The sequence below is a fragment of the Canis lupus genome, chromosome 7 (assembly GCF_003254725.2).
Source record: "Canis lupus dingo isolate Sandy chromosome 7, ASM325472v2, whole genome shotgun sequence".
Lineage (NCBI taxonomy): Eukaryota > Metazoa > Chordata > Mammalia > Carnivora > Canidae > Canis > Canis lupus.
The window spans coordinates 66113902-66130896 of record NC_064249.1 but is presented as its reverse complement, the minus strand read 5'-3'; the positions used below and the strand labels follow the sequence as shown (position 1 = coordinate 66130896).

Here is a 16995-nt window from a genome sequence, read left to right as displayed (position 1 = left end):
TCAGTCCTGGGACCCCGGGATCATACCCTGAGCCAAAGGCAAATGCTCAACCACTTAGCCACCCAGGCATCCCTGAACTAATTTTATAATAATACACATAAATATTGCTTCATAACAAGTTGTACCTACACACTGCTACTATTAAATCAATTTGACTAAAAAGGCCTTACGTATTGCCAGAAGCTTTCAATTGAATAAACCACCTGAAGACATTATTTTTAAAATGCGATGTTGAAAATTAAATTTTATATTTTATATACTTATTTTTTAAATGGTGGTCACTTTTCTTTCTTTTTTTCTTTTTAAATATTTTATTTCTTTATTTTTAAGTAAGCCCTACACCCAATGTGGGGCTTGAACTCATGAGTCAGGGGTCACATGCTCTACCAGGTGGCTCAACGACTCAGAGCCAGCCAGGTGCCCCTTAATGGTGGTCATTTTTCTTTCTTTCTTTTTTTTTTTTTTAAAGATTTTATTTATTTATTCACAAGAGACACACACAGAGTGGGGTGGGCGGGGGAGGCAGAGACACAGGCAGAGGGAGAAGCAGGCTCCATGCAGGAACCCCGGGTCTCCAGGATCAGGCCTGGGCTGAAGGCGGTGCTAAACTGCTGAGCCACCCGGGCTGCCCACTGGTCATTTTTCTTATAAAATCAATATGTTAATTCCCAAATCATTCTCTTCAATTTTCTTGCTACTGTCCCCCTTTTCACTGACAATGAGTAATTAGTGATCTAACTTTTTAATATTTTAAGCAATATTTTATAATCAACATATCTAACTTAATAAGGCTAAGTTTAATGTAATATCTAATATCAACTTTTGGGATATCTATGGTTTTCAATAAGTCCTGTACAAATTCACTGGACTTTTTATTTAGCATTTATATTACATTGATTAATTCACCTAAAAACAGATGGTAAAAGTCATCAAAATAGAAACAGAAACATCTCTCCTTTGGTACCATACCAATTTAAATGGTAGAAGATATGCAAACAATTCCAGAAAAACTAATGCAAACACAGTAGTCTGGTAATGTTAAGAACTGGGGCGGGGGTGGGGTGGGGCTGAGAATATCCAAGTGAAATGCATTTCCCTAAGCTTCTAAAACATATGCTTGCTTGTAGGGCACCTGGGTGGCTCAGTGGTTGAGCATCTGCCTTCGGCTCAGGTCATGATCCCTGGGTCCTGGGATTGAGGCCTGCATCGGGCTCCCCACAGGGAGCCTGCTTCTCCCTCTGCCTGTGTCTCTGCCTCTCTGTGTCTCTCAGGAATAAATAAAATAAAATCTTGAAACAAACATATACTTGTAAGCATATGCTTAAAAAACTATATTATTCAGCACTAAAAACACTTAGTACATTGCTTATTACCTAGGAAAGAATTAGATATTAATAGATTAACAACAGGTAGAAAATCTGGGGAAATAGCCCATAATGTTATTCAACACAGTCAATGTTAACGTTTTTAAGTCTTTTGGAATAATTTAGAACAGTGATCTTCAAAGCAGGGGCACATACCCTAGGGGTTGTAAAACAGTCCACTGAGATACAGAAAGAAAACATTACAACCTTTATGTACATTTTTAGCATTTACTTAAAACCTTTTTAGTTTTGTATATAACAATGAATATTTGGGTACCATAGTAAAGGTATATAATGTAAACATAAGTATACAGATCTTAGCAGTGTTATATAACTTTTTTCTGTTGAGGCATGTACCCCAAAAAATTTGGAGACATCAGATTTTAAAGATGACTTACTTATTTACTGAAGACTGGAGGCAAGTTGTCAAGTAATAGTTAAAAAGCAGCCAGTTGAGTGGTTTCTCCAATGACTCAGAGCAAGCAAAAGTATTCCAACCAACTGAAAAAGTTGCAGCTGCCTTTAAAGGAGTTTTCGGCCCAATTTTGCCCAGGTAATTCAAAAGCAGCATTCTAAAATGGGGAGAAACAGGAAACTTTGTGAGGAATTTGTTACCTCTCATGATATCTTATTTTTAACTATGGACTTTACCTTAACTATGGAGAAGAAAAAACATAAACCAGTGTTTAAGACCTTTATCTTTGGAAAAATATGCAAGTATCTTCATTTTTTCCTTAGGTTCACATACTTATTTATCTTGTAGTTGGCTGTAATGTGAATAGCCAAGGCATACCGTTATTATGTGTATGTGTATCCTTGTATGAAGGAAAATATAAGAAAAATCCTGTGTAAGAGTAGGGTGGGTTTTTTCCTTCCTTTCTCCCTTCCTCCTTCTTTCTCTCCTTCCTTCCCTTGCTTTCCTTCCTCTCTTTCATTTTAAAAAATAATATTGGAGGTTTATTAAAAATATGCAAATCCTTGGGCCCCAGCTTCTAAGTGAATGTTTAATTTTGGTATGTGAGGGGTGTTTCAGGCCAATTTTCCTATAATGGGCAATAGAATAAATATTTTGGGCTTTGCTGGCCATATAATAACTGTCACAACTACCTAACTACATGGTTGTAGTGCAAAAGCAACTATAGATAATACATAAATGAACAGACATTGCTGTCTTCCAACAAAACATTATATATGGATGAGATTTAAATTTCATGTAATTTTCACATGACACGAACTGTTATTTTTCTGATTTTTTTCCAGCCATTTAATTTAAAAAAATTTTTTTTACAGACTTTATTTATTTAGGGGGAGAGAGAGATACACACTCACACAGCATGTCCATGTGCATGCGTGCACGAACTGTGGGGAGGGCAAAGGGAGAGCGAATCTTAAGCAGGCTCCATTCCCAGTGCAGAGCTGACATGGGGCTCCATCGCACAAACCTGAAATCATGACCTGAGCCAAAATCAGGTGTTGGATGCTTAAGTGATTGAACCACCCAGGTGCCCCTTCTTCAACCATTTAAGAATATAATAACCATTCTTAGCTCTTGGACAAAACAGATTGCCAGATTTGACCTGTGGGCCTTGGCATAGATGAGAGAGTGTGAGGAGTGGTTTTCAGACATGGCTGCATATTGTAACCACCTGGGGAGCTTTCAAAATTATCACAGATCTCTGGGTTTAACACTGGAGATTGTGAGTGATGGGTCTGGTTGCCTCTGAGCTCTTGCTTCCTAAATGTAGTCTCTAAAGGGCTCCCAAACTTAAGAGTTAGACTTTTTGAGTTGTGGTAGAGCTCTTGGCCCCCGAAGTCACTTGTTTTCTCTTCCTATCCTTTCCTGTTTAAGCTAATACAAATGTCAGAAATCCAAGTTTAACATTACCAAGAGAAAGGATGATAGCCTAAATTCTGTTTTTTATTATATATTTTTTTAAAGATTTATTTATTCATGAGAGACACACAGAGAAACAGAGAGAGAGAGAGGGGCAGAGACACAGGCAGGGGAGAAGCAGGCTCCTCACAGGGAGCCCATTGTGGGACTTGATCCCGGATCCTGGGGTCACTCACTACCTGAGCCGAAGGCAGACACCCAACTGCTAAGCCACCCAGGCATCCCTATTTTCTGTTTTTTATTACTCCAATTGTGGAGGTTCTGAAATAGAATGGATAAAAATTCTGTATTATTCTCTTTCCCAGCCCAAGTGGCTTGCAGGGAATGGGATGAGGCTTCAGATCAAAAGTGCAGATTTTGTTTTTGCAAATGACTCTTAATAATGACTGTATTCCTGGTATACAGTACTGTGGTTCACTACGTCATTTACAGAATGTTTACTTTCCTGCAAACAGTTCATTCCAGGGTCCTAGTTTTGGTGGTACTAATTCTTTGGCTGGAAGTCACAGTGTGCTGGGAAGTTGGTATAATGGGCAAACTGGAAGGGTTGGAAGGGAAGCTCTCAGGAGTAGGAAGAAACAGTAGTATCCATGGCCAAGTCAGCAGAGCATGGTGGGAAATACTTAACTATTATGCAAGAGAAAAATAATATCAAGATGTCACTCCAAAAAAGGTTGTTTTACTTTGATAATAAAAGGACTCCATTTTTTTTCACCAAATGAAAAGAAACAGAGAGACAGAAAAGGAATCCATGAATTAACAGACTTAAGAGGCGGGACGCTTGGGTGGCTGAGTGGTTGGGGATCTGCCTTTGGCTTGGAGCATGATCCCGGAGTCCCAGGATTGGGTCCCGCATCAGGCTCCCTGCATGGAGCCTGCTTCTCCCTCTGCCTGTGTCTCTGCCTCTCTCTCTGTGTGTGTCTCAAATGAATGAATGAATGAATGAATAAATAAATAAATAAATATCTTTAAAAAAAAAGAGAGAGACTTAAGAGGCATACTAATCCCAATATATAGATATTCTCTGGTTCCTGACTCAAACACACTGTAAAACCAACTGTCGTACCTGGGTGGCTCAGTGGTTGAGCTGTGGGACCTAAGGAATTTAACAAAAATCCCCTACCCCTGGACAAGCAGAGCAGGACTAACTCCATTTTGTGCTGCACCCGCCATCTCATGTATAACCCCCACATGACCTGCTTATTGCTTAAGGCACTCCCCCACCCTAGTCAAGCAGCTGAGCACACCCTTACTGGAAACTGGCTCATATAGGAATGCGGAACCCCTAACCGCCAAAGAATGTAAACCCCGCCTTTTGCCCACCAAACCTGCACACCAATTCTGACCAGAGTGATAGGCTAGTTCAAACGGTCACTATAGGGTAAATGGTAATTCAATTGGCCACCTGCATGCGGACCGACATGACTATGCAACTTTCTGTGTGTGTTACAATCTCATTGGCCACTGGCCTCTATAAAACCGCTACGCCTCTTAACCTCGGGGTCCAAATCCCTGCTCTGCTGTGTCGGGTATACTTGGATCCAAGCTCGAGCTTGCAAATAAACCCTCATGCGCTTGCATGGTGTCGGCTCCTTGGTGGTTTCTCGGATTTGCAATCTTGGGCACAACAGAGCATCTGCCTTCGGCTCAGAACGTGATCCTAGGGTCCCAGGATCGAGTCCCGCATCTGGCTTCCCACAGGGAGCCTGCTTCTCCCTCTTTGTCTGTCTCTCTGTCTCTGATGAATAAATAAATAAAATCTTTAAAAAATAATACAATAAAACCAACTGGGGAAACTGACACTGACAAAACACTTGATAATTCTTAGGAATTATTGTTAGTTTTGTTCGGGTATGATAATGGTATTTTGTGTGTGTGTGTTTTAAAGAGAGTCTACCTTTTAGAGATACCTACTGAAATATTTATAGTGATATCTGATATGTATTTAAGATAATCAGAATTAGGGAGGAATGGCGGGTGATACTGATTAACAAGACTATTTGTGAGTTGATAATTATAGAAGCTGCATGAAGAGTTGATTAATATTGAAGCCAGATGATTAGTATATATGGGGGGTCATTATACTCTTTTATATATACTTAGAATTTCTATACATTCTTTATTTTTTTAAGATTGATTATTATTTATTTATTTATTTATTTATTTATTTATTTATTTATAGAGACACACACACACACAGAGGCAGAGACACAGGCAGAGGGAGAATCAGGCTCAACGCAGGGAGCCTGACGTGGGACTCGATCCTGGGTCTCCAGGATCACGCCCTAGGCTTCAGGCGGCGCCAAACCACTGCGCCACCGGGGCTGCCCTCTATACATTCTTTAAAGCTTGTTTACCAGCTCATTGGGAGCTGAAACCTGACTGGGTCTAGCATGGCGTGGATTCCTTGGCTAGACTCAGTTCTGGCTTAAATCCCCTACTTGGTCCCAGGCATCACAGGCTTGGGGATTACCCCAGTCTACAGGGGCACTGGACATTAGGATCTTCGACACTACGCTTTTGTCTGTTGCCTTTCCAAATGAAAAAAAACGTGTCAAGCTGTAAAACACATCCCCAAGTGGTAAGCCCACTTGGGAACGTGTCACAGTGCTAGGCAACTAGAAAGGGTGCTTCCTTCAAACAATTTACAAGACATTAATATTCAACCAGCTGCAAAGGCTAATGGTCAAGTTTTGCCTTCAGGCACTGAGGATTCAAAGTGACATGAATAGGCATTTCCCAGGAGCTTCTGAATAGAGAATCTGGGCCTGTTTATGTAAGGTCTGGCCTTTAAAAAGTCAAGAATTTATATGATTAAGGGGAAAACTTCAGCCTGCACCCTGTCCTCCACAGCTCACATTATGGGGCATAGGAAAGAGAAGTACATCGAGCACAATTCGGAGGTTCTGACTGGGTTTTCTGCTCTGATTCAGATTTCTTCCTTTAGTAGGTCAAGCCAGACCTTCCATGCTAATGTAAGAAATGTATTCTTTTCTTCTTAGTTTTATGTTTATCAGAATCTAAAAAGCTGTGGTTAACAACTATTTTTCAGAATCTATCATTTGTAAAGCCTGTTCATCTTCAAGTAAATATGCTTCTGAGATGTTCTGAAAATTGAAAGATAAATCAATTATAAAATTAGGAAAAAATATTTTCTATCTCATGTGTTTGCTGATTTATAAATGTAGTTTTGGTCAAGCGTTCAGGGAATCTAAGCATGGTAAAATTCCAGATAATTAAAATTTTGGATTTTATTAAGTTCATAATCATTGGAACAAAAAGACAAATAATTATTAGTAGAAATGAGTAAACATGGTATAAATATTCCAACTAATCCTCAGTGTAACTGCAAGAAGCACAAAGTATAATAATATTCATATGCTTAAAATAGCAGCTAGAGTAGGGGTTAACAATAAAACTTCAGTTTCTAAGAGACCATTCCAGGGTAGGTCCATCTGCCCAGCAACAAAACAAAACAAACAAAACCACCACCACCTGGAGAAAAAAATTTTGAAGGCCTCTTCAGCTGGAGAGAGCAAGAAGTAATTATTTCTATGATCGGAATGATGAAAGTCAGGCTACAAGGTCAGCTTCCTGTGTGGTGCCAGAGGACGCACTTACAGGGACAGCTGGGAGTCAGTACTTCAGGGAATGGGAAGGTCAACATGGCAGCTGCTGAATGATGGGAATCAATGTCATATGGTTTCAACAAGCCTCCAGGCTCACAAAATCCTGAGTCTCCCAAGGAAATACTTTATCCTTTTCACCACAGAGACCAACTGCCAAGCAAACATACTACAATTTGCCTGGATTAATTCCTTCATTCATTCAACCACACGTGGTAAAATAAGATAAAAATAATCAAACATTTATTTTTAAATGTCTCTGTGGCTTATAGTCTCCTGAAAGAAGCAGTCAAGTAAGAGCACTTCTCCCTCAGACATTTTAGGAAGGAAAAACCTTACCCTCCCATCGAAACCCCTGCTGCCAGGAAAGGAGCGGAAGGGTACAGACTGTGCACGTGGTGAATAACGGTCTCCAAGTCTTCGGTGTTAGCACAACAGTATGTCCTCGGTGTCTGTAAGCAGAGACAGGCAAAGTATAAAATTTGAAGTTCTAGAGGTTAATGACTTGTATAATGCAGAAATGTAAAAAGAGCAAGAAGACAAATATGAGAAAAAAACCTTTGTTTGAACATATTGTAACAATTTATCATCCTCCTATCTTGCAGTATATGCCATTTAAAGTCAACACTAGGTGCACCTGGGTGGCTAAGTCAGTCAAGTGTCCGCCTTTGGCTCAGGTCACGATCCCAGACTCCTGGACTGAGTCCCACATTGGGCTCCCTGCTCAGCAGTGAGTCTGCTTCTCCCTCTCCCTCTGCCTGCCATTCCCCCTGCTTATGTGATCTCTCTTTCTCTCTCAAATAAATAAATAAACTCTTTAAAAAAAATTACCATCTGAGTTGGCAATAACCAAAGACTTTGGTCATGCAAGGAAGGCTTGATAGAAATAGGGCAAGACCAACACAAATACCTTAAATTAAATAGAATACACAGTACCACATTCAAATGTCTCTCCAACTTAACAAGAACAGCGTCAATTTAGAAAGAAAAAGCAAAGAATTACACTTTAAAAAAAATTATGCCTGACAAAGCCAAAGTACTTCTTTATTTAAAAAAATAAGCAAGCTAGAAAACAAAAGAGAGTTTACAATAAGGCCACAAAAAAATTAAATTGTGGTTTGGTTTCTAACTGGGGAACTGTTTATCCTGAGTGCTGTCTACCAATGAGGTTGTGTGGTTTTCTGGTTTTCTGGTGTTTTGCCTTCACTCTAGATTAGGCAATTTCTAGCTGGATTTATTAATGACATATGTTCCTTTACAATAATATCTCCATACAGTCCCAGCTGTGCTATACTGCAACAGACATTTAGAATGTTAAAATATGTAAAGCTGATTATGCCTCAATACATAATGCATTAAAACAAATGGTTTTCATGTGAACTCCAGCAATAAGGGCTCTATTTCTATCAGGAAAGCTTCACAAATGCTTTGTTTGAGCTGTGGGAGGAGAGGGCAATCCTCTCTGTAGAATAAATGCGAGAGTGTGTACATGGATATGTATGAGTGTGTGCATGTGAGATAAAATAACCAGAAACTGACTGACATGGAGAGGAAGCTGGTGAACGCTGCTATAATAAAAAGTTACCTGTACCATTCCTGACTTTACTATTCCAATAAATGATGATCACAATAGTAAGGTTCTGTTCACCCACCATTCAATCGCTAAGGAGAAGCCTAAGATAACTACAATTTTTAATGATCCCTCCAATGAAACTCAACCTAAAGCATTCCCTACTGCCTACTCTCATCTCTTTGAGGTCTGCAAATAGGAAACTTTCCAAAGACAAATGCTAACCTGACAAGATTTACAGCAGATAACAGTTATTAAATAATTAATTCTGTGTCTACAAAACCCTAAGGAAAATCCCACTATTATATCTATTTTATATAGGAAACTGAGTTTAGGGAACCCTGGGTGGCACAGCGGTTTAGCGCCTGCCTTTGGCCCAGGGCGCAATCCTAGAGACCCGGGATTGAATCCCGCGTCGGGCTCCCGGTGCATGGAGCCTGCTTCTCCCTCTGCCTATGTCTCTGCCTCTCTCTCTCTGTGTGACTATCATAAATAAATAAAAATTAAAAAAATTTTTTTAAAAAAAGGAAACTGAGTTTAGGGAAGTTAAAAGATTCCTGGCACACCTTACCAGCTAATATGAGACTGAGATACTTTATTTTATTTTATTTAAAGATTTTACTTATTTATTCATGACAGAGAGAGAGAGTAAGAGAGAGACAGGCAGAGACACAGGCAGAGGGAGAAGCAGGCTCCATGCAGGGAGCCTGACGTGGGACTCGATCCCGGGTCTCCAGGATCACGCCCTGGGCTGAAGGCAGGCGCTAAACCACTGGGCCACCGGGGCTGCCCTATTTATTTTATTTTTTTAAGATTTTTATTTATTTATTCCTGAGAGACACAGTGAGAAAGAGAGAGAGGCAGAGACACAGGCCAAGGGAGAAGCAGGCTCCCCACAAGGAGCCTGATATGGGACTCAATCTGGGATCCCAGGATCACACCCTGGGCCAAAGGCAGATACTCAATGGCTGAGCCACCCAGGCGTCCCAAAGCTGAGATACTTTAAAACATACATTGTGATTAAATGCATTTGAGGGGTTCAAATTCAATGTAAAATCTAAATGGATTAATATCTACTACCATGCTCTTTCATAGTGACTGAACAATTTGTCACAAGAATTCAGGTGAAGAAATCCTTACTTGGTATTTTTATTACATGAGAGTCTCTTCACACTGCATAGCTTTAAAATTTCTCAATTATTTGTGACAGTCACCAACATGTACTCTTGTCATGCAGGCTTGAAGTGAATGCATGCTCACACATGAGTTCATACGAATATATACACAGAGGTCAAGGTATGAAAAAAATGGCCTGCGGAAAATTATTACAATGAGAAAATAGTGCCAGGAAGGACCTGGTTCCTTATTTACACACATGGATATTGAGGCTCAGCAAGATTGAGGAATTTGCCAAAGGTCACAAAGTAACAGAGCCTGGATCACATGTTTATAATTAGTTAACTACGTCTTGTAAAGCACCTGGATACCATGAGGGATTTAGTCAATAAATGAGCATCTGGGGCAGCCCTGGTGGCACAGTGGTTTAGTGCCACCTTCAGCCCAGGACGTGGTCCTGGAGGCCCAGGATTTAGTCCCACGTCGGGCTCCCTGCATGGAGCCTGCTTCTCCCTCTGCCTGTGTCTCTGCCTGTCTCTTTCTCTCTCTCTCTGTCTCCTTGAATAAATAAATAAATAAAACTTAAAAAAATAAATCAGCATCTGGTATCATCAGATAGGAATTGATTTTTCTGTAAATGTTTTTCTCTAGATGGATTACATTAAGATCCAAAACTGATTAATACTGGCATGGATCAAAGTTGCCAGAACTCTGAAAACTCAGCAAAACTAGAACCTTTACGACATGATCTGCTTCCTGCCCACTCCCTTGGTTTCTGTGGTGGTGTTACCCCATTCTCCTCTTGCTGCTGGCTTTCCATTTCCTGCCTGGTTCCTGTCATTCTTCTCACAACCGCAATGTAAGTACTCATTCCCAAAAGTCTTGTCTTAGGCCTGCATCTGCTCCTCTGGTCAATATTTGATTCTTGAAGGACTTACCCACCTTCATGGCTTTATCAAACCACCTCTAGCAATGACCAAACCAACTCTGTACCCTCTCACCTCATCTTGAGCTCTAGATCCAAATTTCCAAGTTCTAGTAGGGAGCCTCACTATTGTGTTGTCAGTACTTCAAATTTAAAATGCCCCAAAGTAAACTCTTCTCTTTATATAGTGCTATAATGCTTCTCCTAACTTCCCATTTTTTTAAATAAACAACACCTATATTTTCCTAGTTGAAATGATAGGTGAGGGACGCCTGGGTGGCTCCGCGGTTGAGCGTCTGCCTTCAGCTCAGGGCGTGGTCCCAGGATGGATCCCGCGTTGGGCTCCCTGCAGCAAGCCTGCTTCTTCCTCTGCCTGTGTCTCTGAGTCTCTCTCTGTGTGTCTCTCATGAACAAATAAATAAATCTTTAAAAAAACCAACAACTGTAGGTGAAAGCAACCCTCTCAGGTCCTCTCCCTCCTCGGGAGCTTTGTACTATCACTTTGCTATGGCTCAATAAACCCTGTTTTGCTGCCTACCACTCTGTCTGGTCTTCGAAGCGGTATGACCAAGAACTGAGGGCACGAATGGAGAGAAAAATCCCGTAATGCTGATCTAAGGACACAGTGAGAAGACTGCTATCTGTGAACCAGGTAGCTGACCTTACCAGGTCCTTTGCGCCTCCAGATATGTTTGCCAATCCGCTTGGGATTTTCTACAAGAAGTCTGCTGCAATCTTGCAAGCGACCACCCTGGCTGAATAGACAGGCCCATCAGGCCACACACCTCAACGTACCCATAGGCCCTAACTGACCAATGGGCTACCTACAACCAGGCAGAGTTACCAAAAAGGGAGCATTCCATACGTCCCCATACCTCATCTTACCCCTTTACTATTTTTTAAAAGATTTTATTTATTCATGAGAGAGATAGAGAGAGGCAGAGACACAGGCAGAGGGAGAAGCAGGGTCACCATGGGGAGCCTGAAGCAGGACTTGATCCCAGGACCCTGGGATCACGACCTGAGCCAAAGGCAGATGCTCAACCACTGAGCCACACAGGGGTCCCTCATCTTACCCCTTTAAATACAGCCCCCACCCACTGCCTCCTGGCAGGCAGCCTCTCCTCTGCTGTTGCCTTGCAGTGTCTTCAATAAACTTCTCTCTCCTAAAAAAACAAAACAAAAAAACCCCCAAAAAACCGTGCATGACATTGCCTTCTCCCTCTCCCTTAATTTCATAGCCAATAAATTGCCAAGTCCTGTAGCTTCTTCTTCCTCAGTGTCTTGTGGGAAACACCAGAAACCCCTTCTTTTCACTCTAGTAAAGGCCTGGTAGGTTAGATTCTCCTGAGACAGGATGGGAGGACCAATAGTTCATTTGGAGGTGATACCAGGAAGCACCAGTAGGGGAATGGAGAAGTGAACTAAGGAGGGTCAATAAAGAACATGCGACCAAGCAGTTTGTGGCTATGGGCAACAGGGATCCAATCCTCTTGAGGCACTTTAGGACACTATGTGAATTTGGCTCAAACTGATCCCAAATGAGTGGCAAGACTGCTGGGTTCCACTAGTTCCCTTCACCCACTGGTTGAAAGCTGCTGGTTAAGCTCTGGGACTCCTGGTTGGTCCTGAGCACTGGTCCAGGTGGCTCCAGTGGCTAGAGAAGCCCCTGGGCAAAGGGATGTGAGTGCTTGCAGGTGGAAGCCATCAGGGAGGCATGCACGGGAATTTTAAGTGCCACAAGAATAAGGCTGTGACAAGGGTATGGCACCAACTGTCTCCGTTACCAGGCCTTTTTGCCTCTCACTTGGACAGCTGCAATAACCACTTAACTGGTTAACTCCCAGCCTTTGCTTATAACCACTTATAATTCTATCTCTCTCTCACTGCCAGATTAATCTTCCTAAAGAACATTTCTAGCCCTAATCATGACAATATTTTTGCTTAAAATTCTTGTGAGCTTATTCACTGCTGACTGAATTAAGGACAGATACTTCTGCCAAGTGTTCAAGGCCCTCCACAACATGTCAAGCAACCTTTCCAGGCCTATATTTTACTATTTCTCCATGGGTAGAGTCTGGTCAATGAGACACGTCTATAGTTTTGTGTGCTGGCTTCATAGTATCTTTGAAATCTATGTAAACTTCATCTGCCAAGTATCCTTCACTGTCAACTCTGCCTGCTGAAATCATGCCTTCCATAAACATCGGGTAAAAGGCCAAGACTTGGCCCCCGACCTCTATAACCTCACAGCCTTTCCCAATTCTACCCTTTATTTTCCCAGCCAGTCTGCTCCTGGCCCACATTATTACCTACTTGTCCTATAACTATCTTACCTCTATCTCTGACAGTCAATACTTATTGAAACACACAGGACTGAAAAATGAAAAGACTTGATTGATTAATAACTTCTGCTGGTGCAAAACTATATGGTTATATCACATGACGTCTTGCTACTTGATGGTTCCAACAGGAAATATCATATGCTTGCTTTCTTCCCAGGGCTTGACTCTCACCAAAGAATGGATTCATGCAGGATACACAGCAAAGATACTAATTGCTAGGCCTGACAGAAATTTTTTTCAGGTCTAAAAATATAACTAGTGGCTTTTTAGACAAAACATTGGTTAATTCTCAGTTGCTAGGGCTACTAATGCAACCAGCAACTAATCCTATTGCAGTAATTCCTGTCTTTTTCCAAGCTTCCAGAACAGAGGTAGAGTAATCCATATCTAATGAGAAAAGGGATTACGGGAGACCTCGCAGGATTCAGCTGGGGGGTGGTGGTGGTGGTAAAAACTCTTTTTTACAGTGAGATGAGGATGGGAACAGTATTCTGGAAAAATGAAGAAAATCTAAAGGATAGATAACCTTCCAGCAGATGTTTGGGCATAAATATTTTACAAGTTAGAATAATTTGAAAATAATTACAAACCAAGATATTGTTCAAGTTGTTCAACTGCAGCTATGATCCGGGAGAAACAATAGTAGTTTGTTTAATGGCTTTTAGAGGTTCGTTTAAAGAAAATTACTGAAGACAAGATGAAGCAAAAATAATTCTTAATTGTTCACACATAATAGGAAAGGAATAAAGCATGTATTTTATATTCATCTATGGGCTACATACAATCTATCCTTCTTAATCAACTTCAAAAAAATAGACAAACTGAGTTCTCCCTAACCTGAAAGAGAATTTTCCTGTCCTGGTTTAAAGGTCATTTGTTTTAAAATGCAAATTTAATTTAAAAAGTGTTTTTTTTTTTTTTTGCCTAGAAACAAATTAAAATTCACCGTTAATCAGGTAGCCTGACTCTCTCTAGCTATTCTGGGAGGAGATGAATTTGCTAATCTGAAGCAAAAGCCATAACCCAGGACCCTTCTCTCAGTACTGCAGTGGCCTTACATCCAGTTCTGAAATGGGCCAGCTAGGATTTTAGTTTTCCATCCAGTAAAATGACAACTGAAAAAGACACTTATATGCCTTTTTAAAAAATCATTTCAATTTTGGTTGGCTGATGAATTTACAAGTATAGGTAGTATGCTATGACAGGGGCAAGTCTTACACTAACACCTCAAGGGTGTCTGGTTCAATGACCAGAGTTTGATAGTAACTTTTGCTACAAGTAAAATAATAATTTCATTTTTATTTTATTGTAATGTCTGATAATCATTTAGAACTTAGAATATTTCATTTTACAGCCTTCCTCTTTCAAGTATCTAAAGGTCTGTAACTGAAATATTGGCTAAGATGCCCCTCAAAGGAACTCTGTGACTCTTGGGTGCACCTAGGCTCCCAGAAGAAATCATCCTTTCATGAGTACTAATCATGCTTCGGAACTGATCTCTGTAGCGTGTTTTTATTGTTGCTACTGTTTTGTTTTCATTCCACCCACCCCTGGCCTAGTACTAGTGGCTAGATTTGCCTCTAGTCATTTGCCCACATTGATCTTATTTTTGGAAGATGAGTCTGTTAAACAGGAAGTCAGAGAAAACAACAGTATAATGAAACTGGCACTTTAATGAATAATCATTTTACATAGTTGTTGATAGACATGTAAAGTGACTAAGTGTCTACATGTGCCAGGGACTTTGATCGCTTCTTTTTTTTTCTTTAAAGAGTTTTATTTATTTATTCATGAGAGACACAGGGGGAGGGAGAAGCAGACCCCATGCAGGGAGTCCAATGTGGGACTCGATCTCGGAACTCCGGGATCATATCCTGAGCCGAAGGCAGATGCTTAACTGCTGAGTCACTCAGAAGCGGTCCCTTTGATTGCTTCTTAAAATAACTAGCCACAAAACAAAGGGCCCCTGGAAATATCCTGGCCACCTCTGTGGGCAAGACGGCCTATGTGCCACATTCCCATTCATTTCTACATGGCTATAAACAAATGCACTCAAGCATATGCAGTCATGCTGCACAATAAATGACTGCAGTTTCGTAGTGGCTTAGAGCAGATCAGCCAGGTAGGCAGGAGTAATCCTTGGTCAGGTGCCTAAGAAGCAAGTCTTGTGCCCTGCCCTGGCTGGGTTTGGCACCAGAGATGGCTTGCCAGGGTCAGGGTTCCAAGGGAGGCTATCACCTCACAGCAGTCTTCAGCCCTGCCTGTACTTTAGACTCACTGGGAAGTATTAAGACAAATCACAGACGCTTGGACTCCACCCCAGACCAAATGAATCAGGATCTCGGTGGGGGATGGGGTCCAGGGATCGGTGTTTCTTAAAGCTTCTCAGAGGATTCTAATGTGCAGCCAGGGCTAAGAACCAACTGCTTGGAGAGCAGAAGAATAAAGAATAGGGTGAGAACTGAGCCAAGGGAGGAGGAGGCTGCAGTGACAAGAATGACAAAACTATCTAGAGTGACTCGGAAAGAGGGAAACCTAGTGCTATGGGAATTCCTTGCAGTGCACCAGGAAGTGCTGCCAAACATCGCATACCTTATAGGAACACCTGCCCCATATTAAATTCAATAAATGGTAGCTAACTATTAAATTATTGTCATTATTATTCCTAGGAATTCTTTAATTAACATTCTTTTTTTAAAAAAATTTTTTTTTAAGTTTTTATTTATTTATTCCTAAGAGACAGAGAGAGAGGCAGAGACATAGGCAGAGGGAGAGGCAGGCTCCTTGATGGGATCCCAGGACCCCGGGATCACGACCTGAGCCAAAGGCAGATACTCAACCGCTAAGCCACCCAGGCACCCCTAAAAAAGATTTTATTTATTCATTTGAGAGAGAGAGAAAGGAAGCACAAGCAGGGAGGAGTGGTAGAGGGAGAAGCAGACTCCCCGCTGAGCAGGGAGCCCAACAAGGGACTAGATCCCAGGACCCTGGGCTCATTACCTGAGCTGAAGGCAGATGCTTAACCCACTGAACCACCCAGGTAACCTAAACATTCTTTTTCTTTATTTGAAAATTGTTTATCGGGGATCCCTGGGTGGCGCAGTGGTTTAGCGCCTGCCTTTGGCCCAGGGCGCGATCCTGGAGACCCAGGATCGAATCCCACGTCGGGCTCCCGGTGCATGGAGCCTGCTTCTCCCTCTGCCTATGTCTCTGCCTCTCTTTCTCTCTCTCTCTCTGTGTGTGTGACTATCATAAATAAATAAAAATTTTAAAAAAAGAAAAAAAGAAAATTGTTTATCTATAGAGAATTGCACAATCTTTTGTGTACCTACCACTTATACCAGTTGGTATTACTGAACTGGACCTATCAATGTTAGGAAAAAGTTCTAAAGGATTCAACACATTCATACCCATGTTTGGCTGAGATCAGCCTTCCTGGGTTGTTCTGATCAAGTGGAGGAGGGAGGCAGGGTTTATTTCTGGAGCACTTAGGAAAGAGCAGATGTGGATGGGGCACAATGGTGCGGGAAAAGGTATGGTGTGTGGGAAAGGGGGTGCCTGAAAGTATGAATATGACAACTGAATTGTGCCCTGACACTGCCCTATATGTTCCTCTTCCCTCAGACCATAAGGAAGGTCCTTAATCCCTTCTAAATGCCTATTTCAGAAAACGGAGCTTAGGAGGAGAGCCCTACACCCCTCCCATCACATTAACTTCCAAAGCTAAGGTGGAAAACCTCCGTAGGAAACAAGAGCAGATTTCTCTAGATCTGAGTCCTTCATGAACCACCCATTATCTAATGTTGAGGTAGGTACCCTCTTGTTGAAAACCCTTTTTATCTCTAACCCTGGATTTTTAGCCTGACTTGACTTAAAGCCAGTGCTGAAAGGTAAAGACATTCCAACAAACAGCCTGAGTTTCTGACCCAAGACCACCAATCAGGTTTATGACCTCAGGCCTGTCACCTCCCTTTTCTAGAGGCATCTTCACCTAAAAAATGAGCTTTTCAGGATTAGAGGATCTCTGAAGCAAAGTGCCAGGCAAGGGTGAGATAAGTGCTCAGAATGTAAAATGTCAGAATGTAAAATAAGCACACTGCTTCTCTCACCAAGAGAATATTGCTATGACCAAAAAAAAAAAAAAAAAAATTCTGC

General features: G+C 41.4%; 1 protein-coding gene across 1 annotated transcript in view; it reads right to left on the bottom strand.

The window, feature by feature from the left end:
• ABHD3 (abhydrolase domain containing 3, phospholipase) overlaps nucleotides 1–16995 on the bottom strand; it is a 51818-nt gene that overhangs the window by 5844 nt on the left and 28979 nt on the right. The window contains exons 6-7 of the mRNA XM_025429678.2: nucleotides 7224–7336; nucleotides 1763–1936 (exon numbers count right to left, since the gene is read on the bottom strand). Of these exons, the coding sequence (XP_025285463.1) occupies nucleotides 1763–1936; nucleotides 7224–7336 (287 nt within the window). The remainder of the gene's footprint in view (nucleotides 1–1762; nucleotides 1937–7223; nucleotides 7337–16995) is intronic.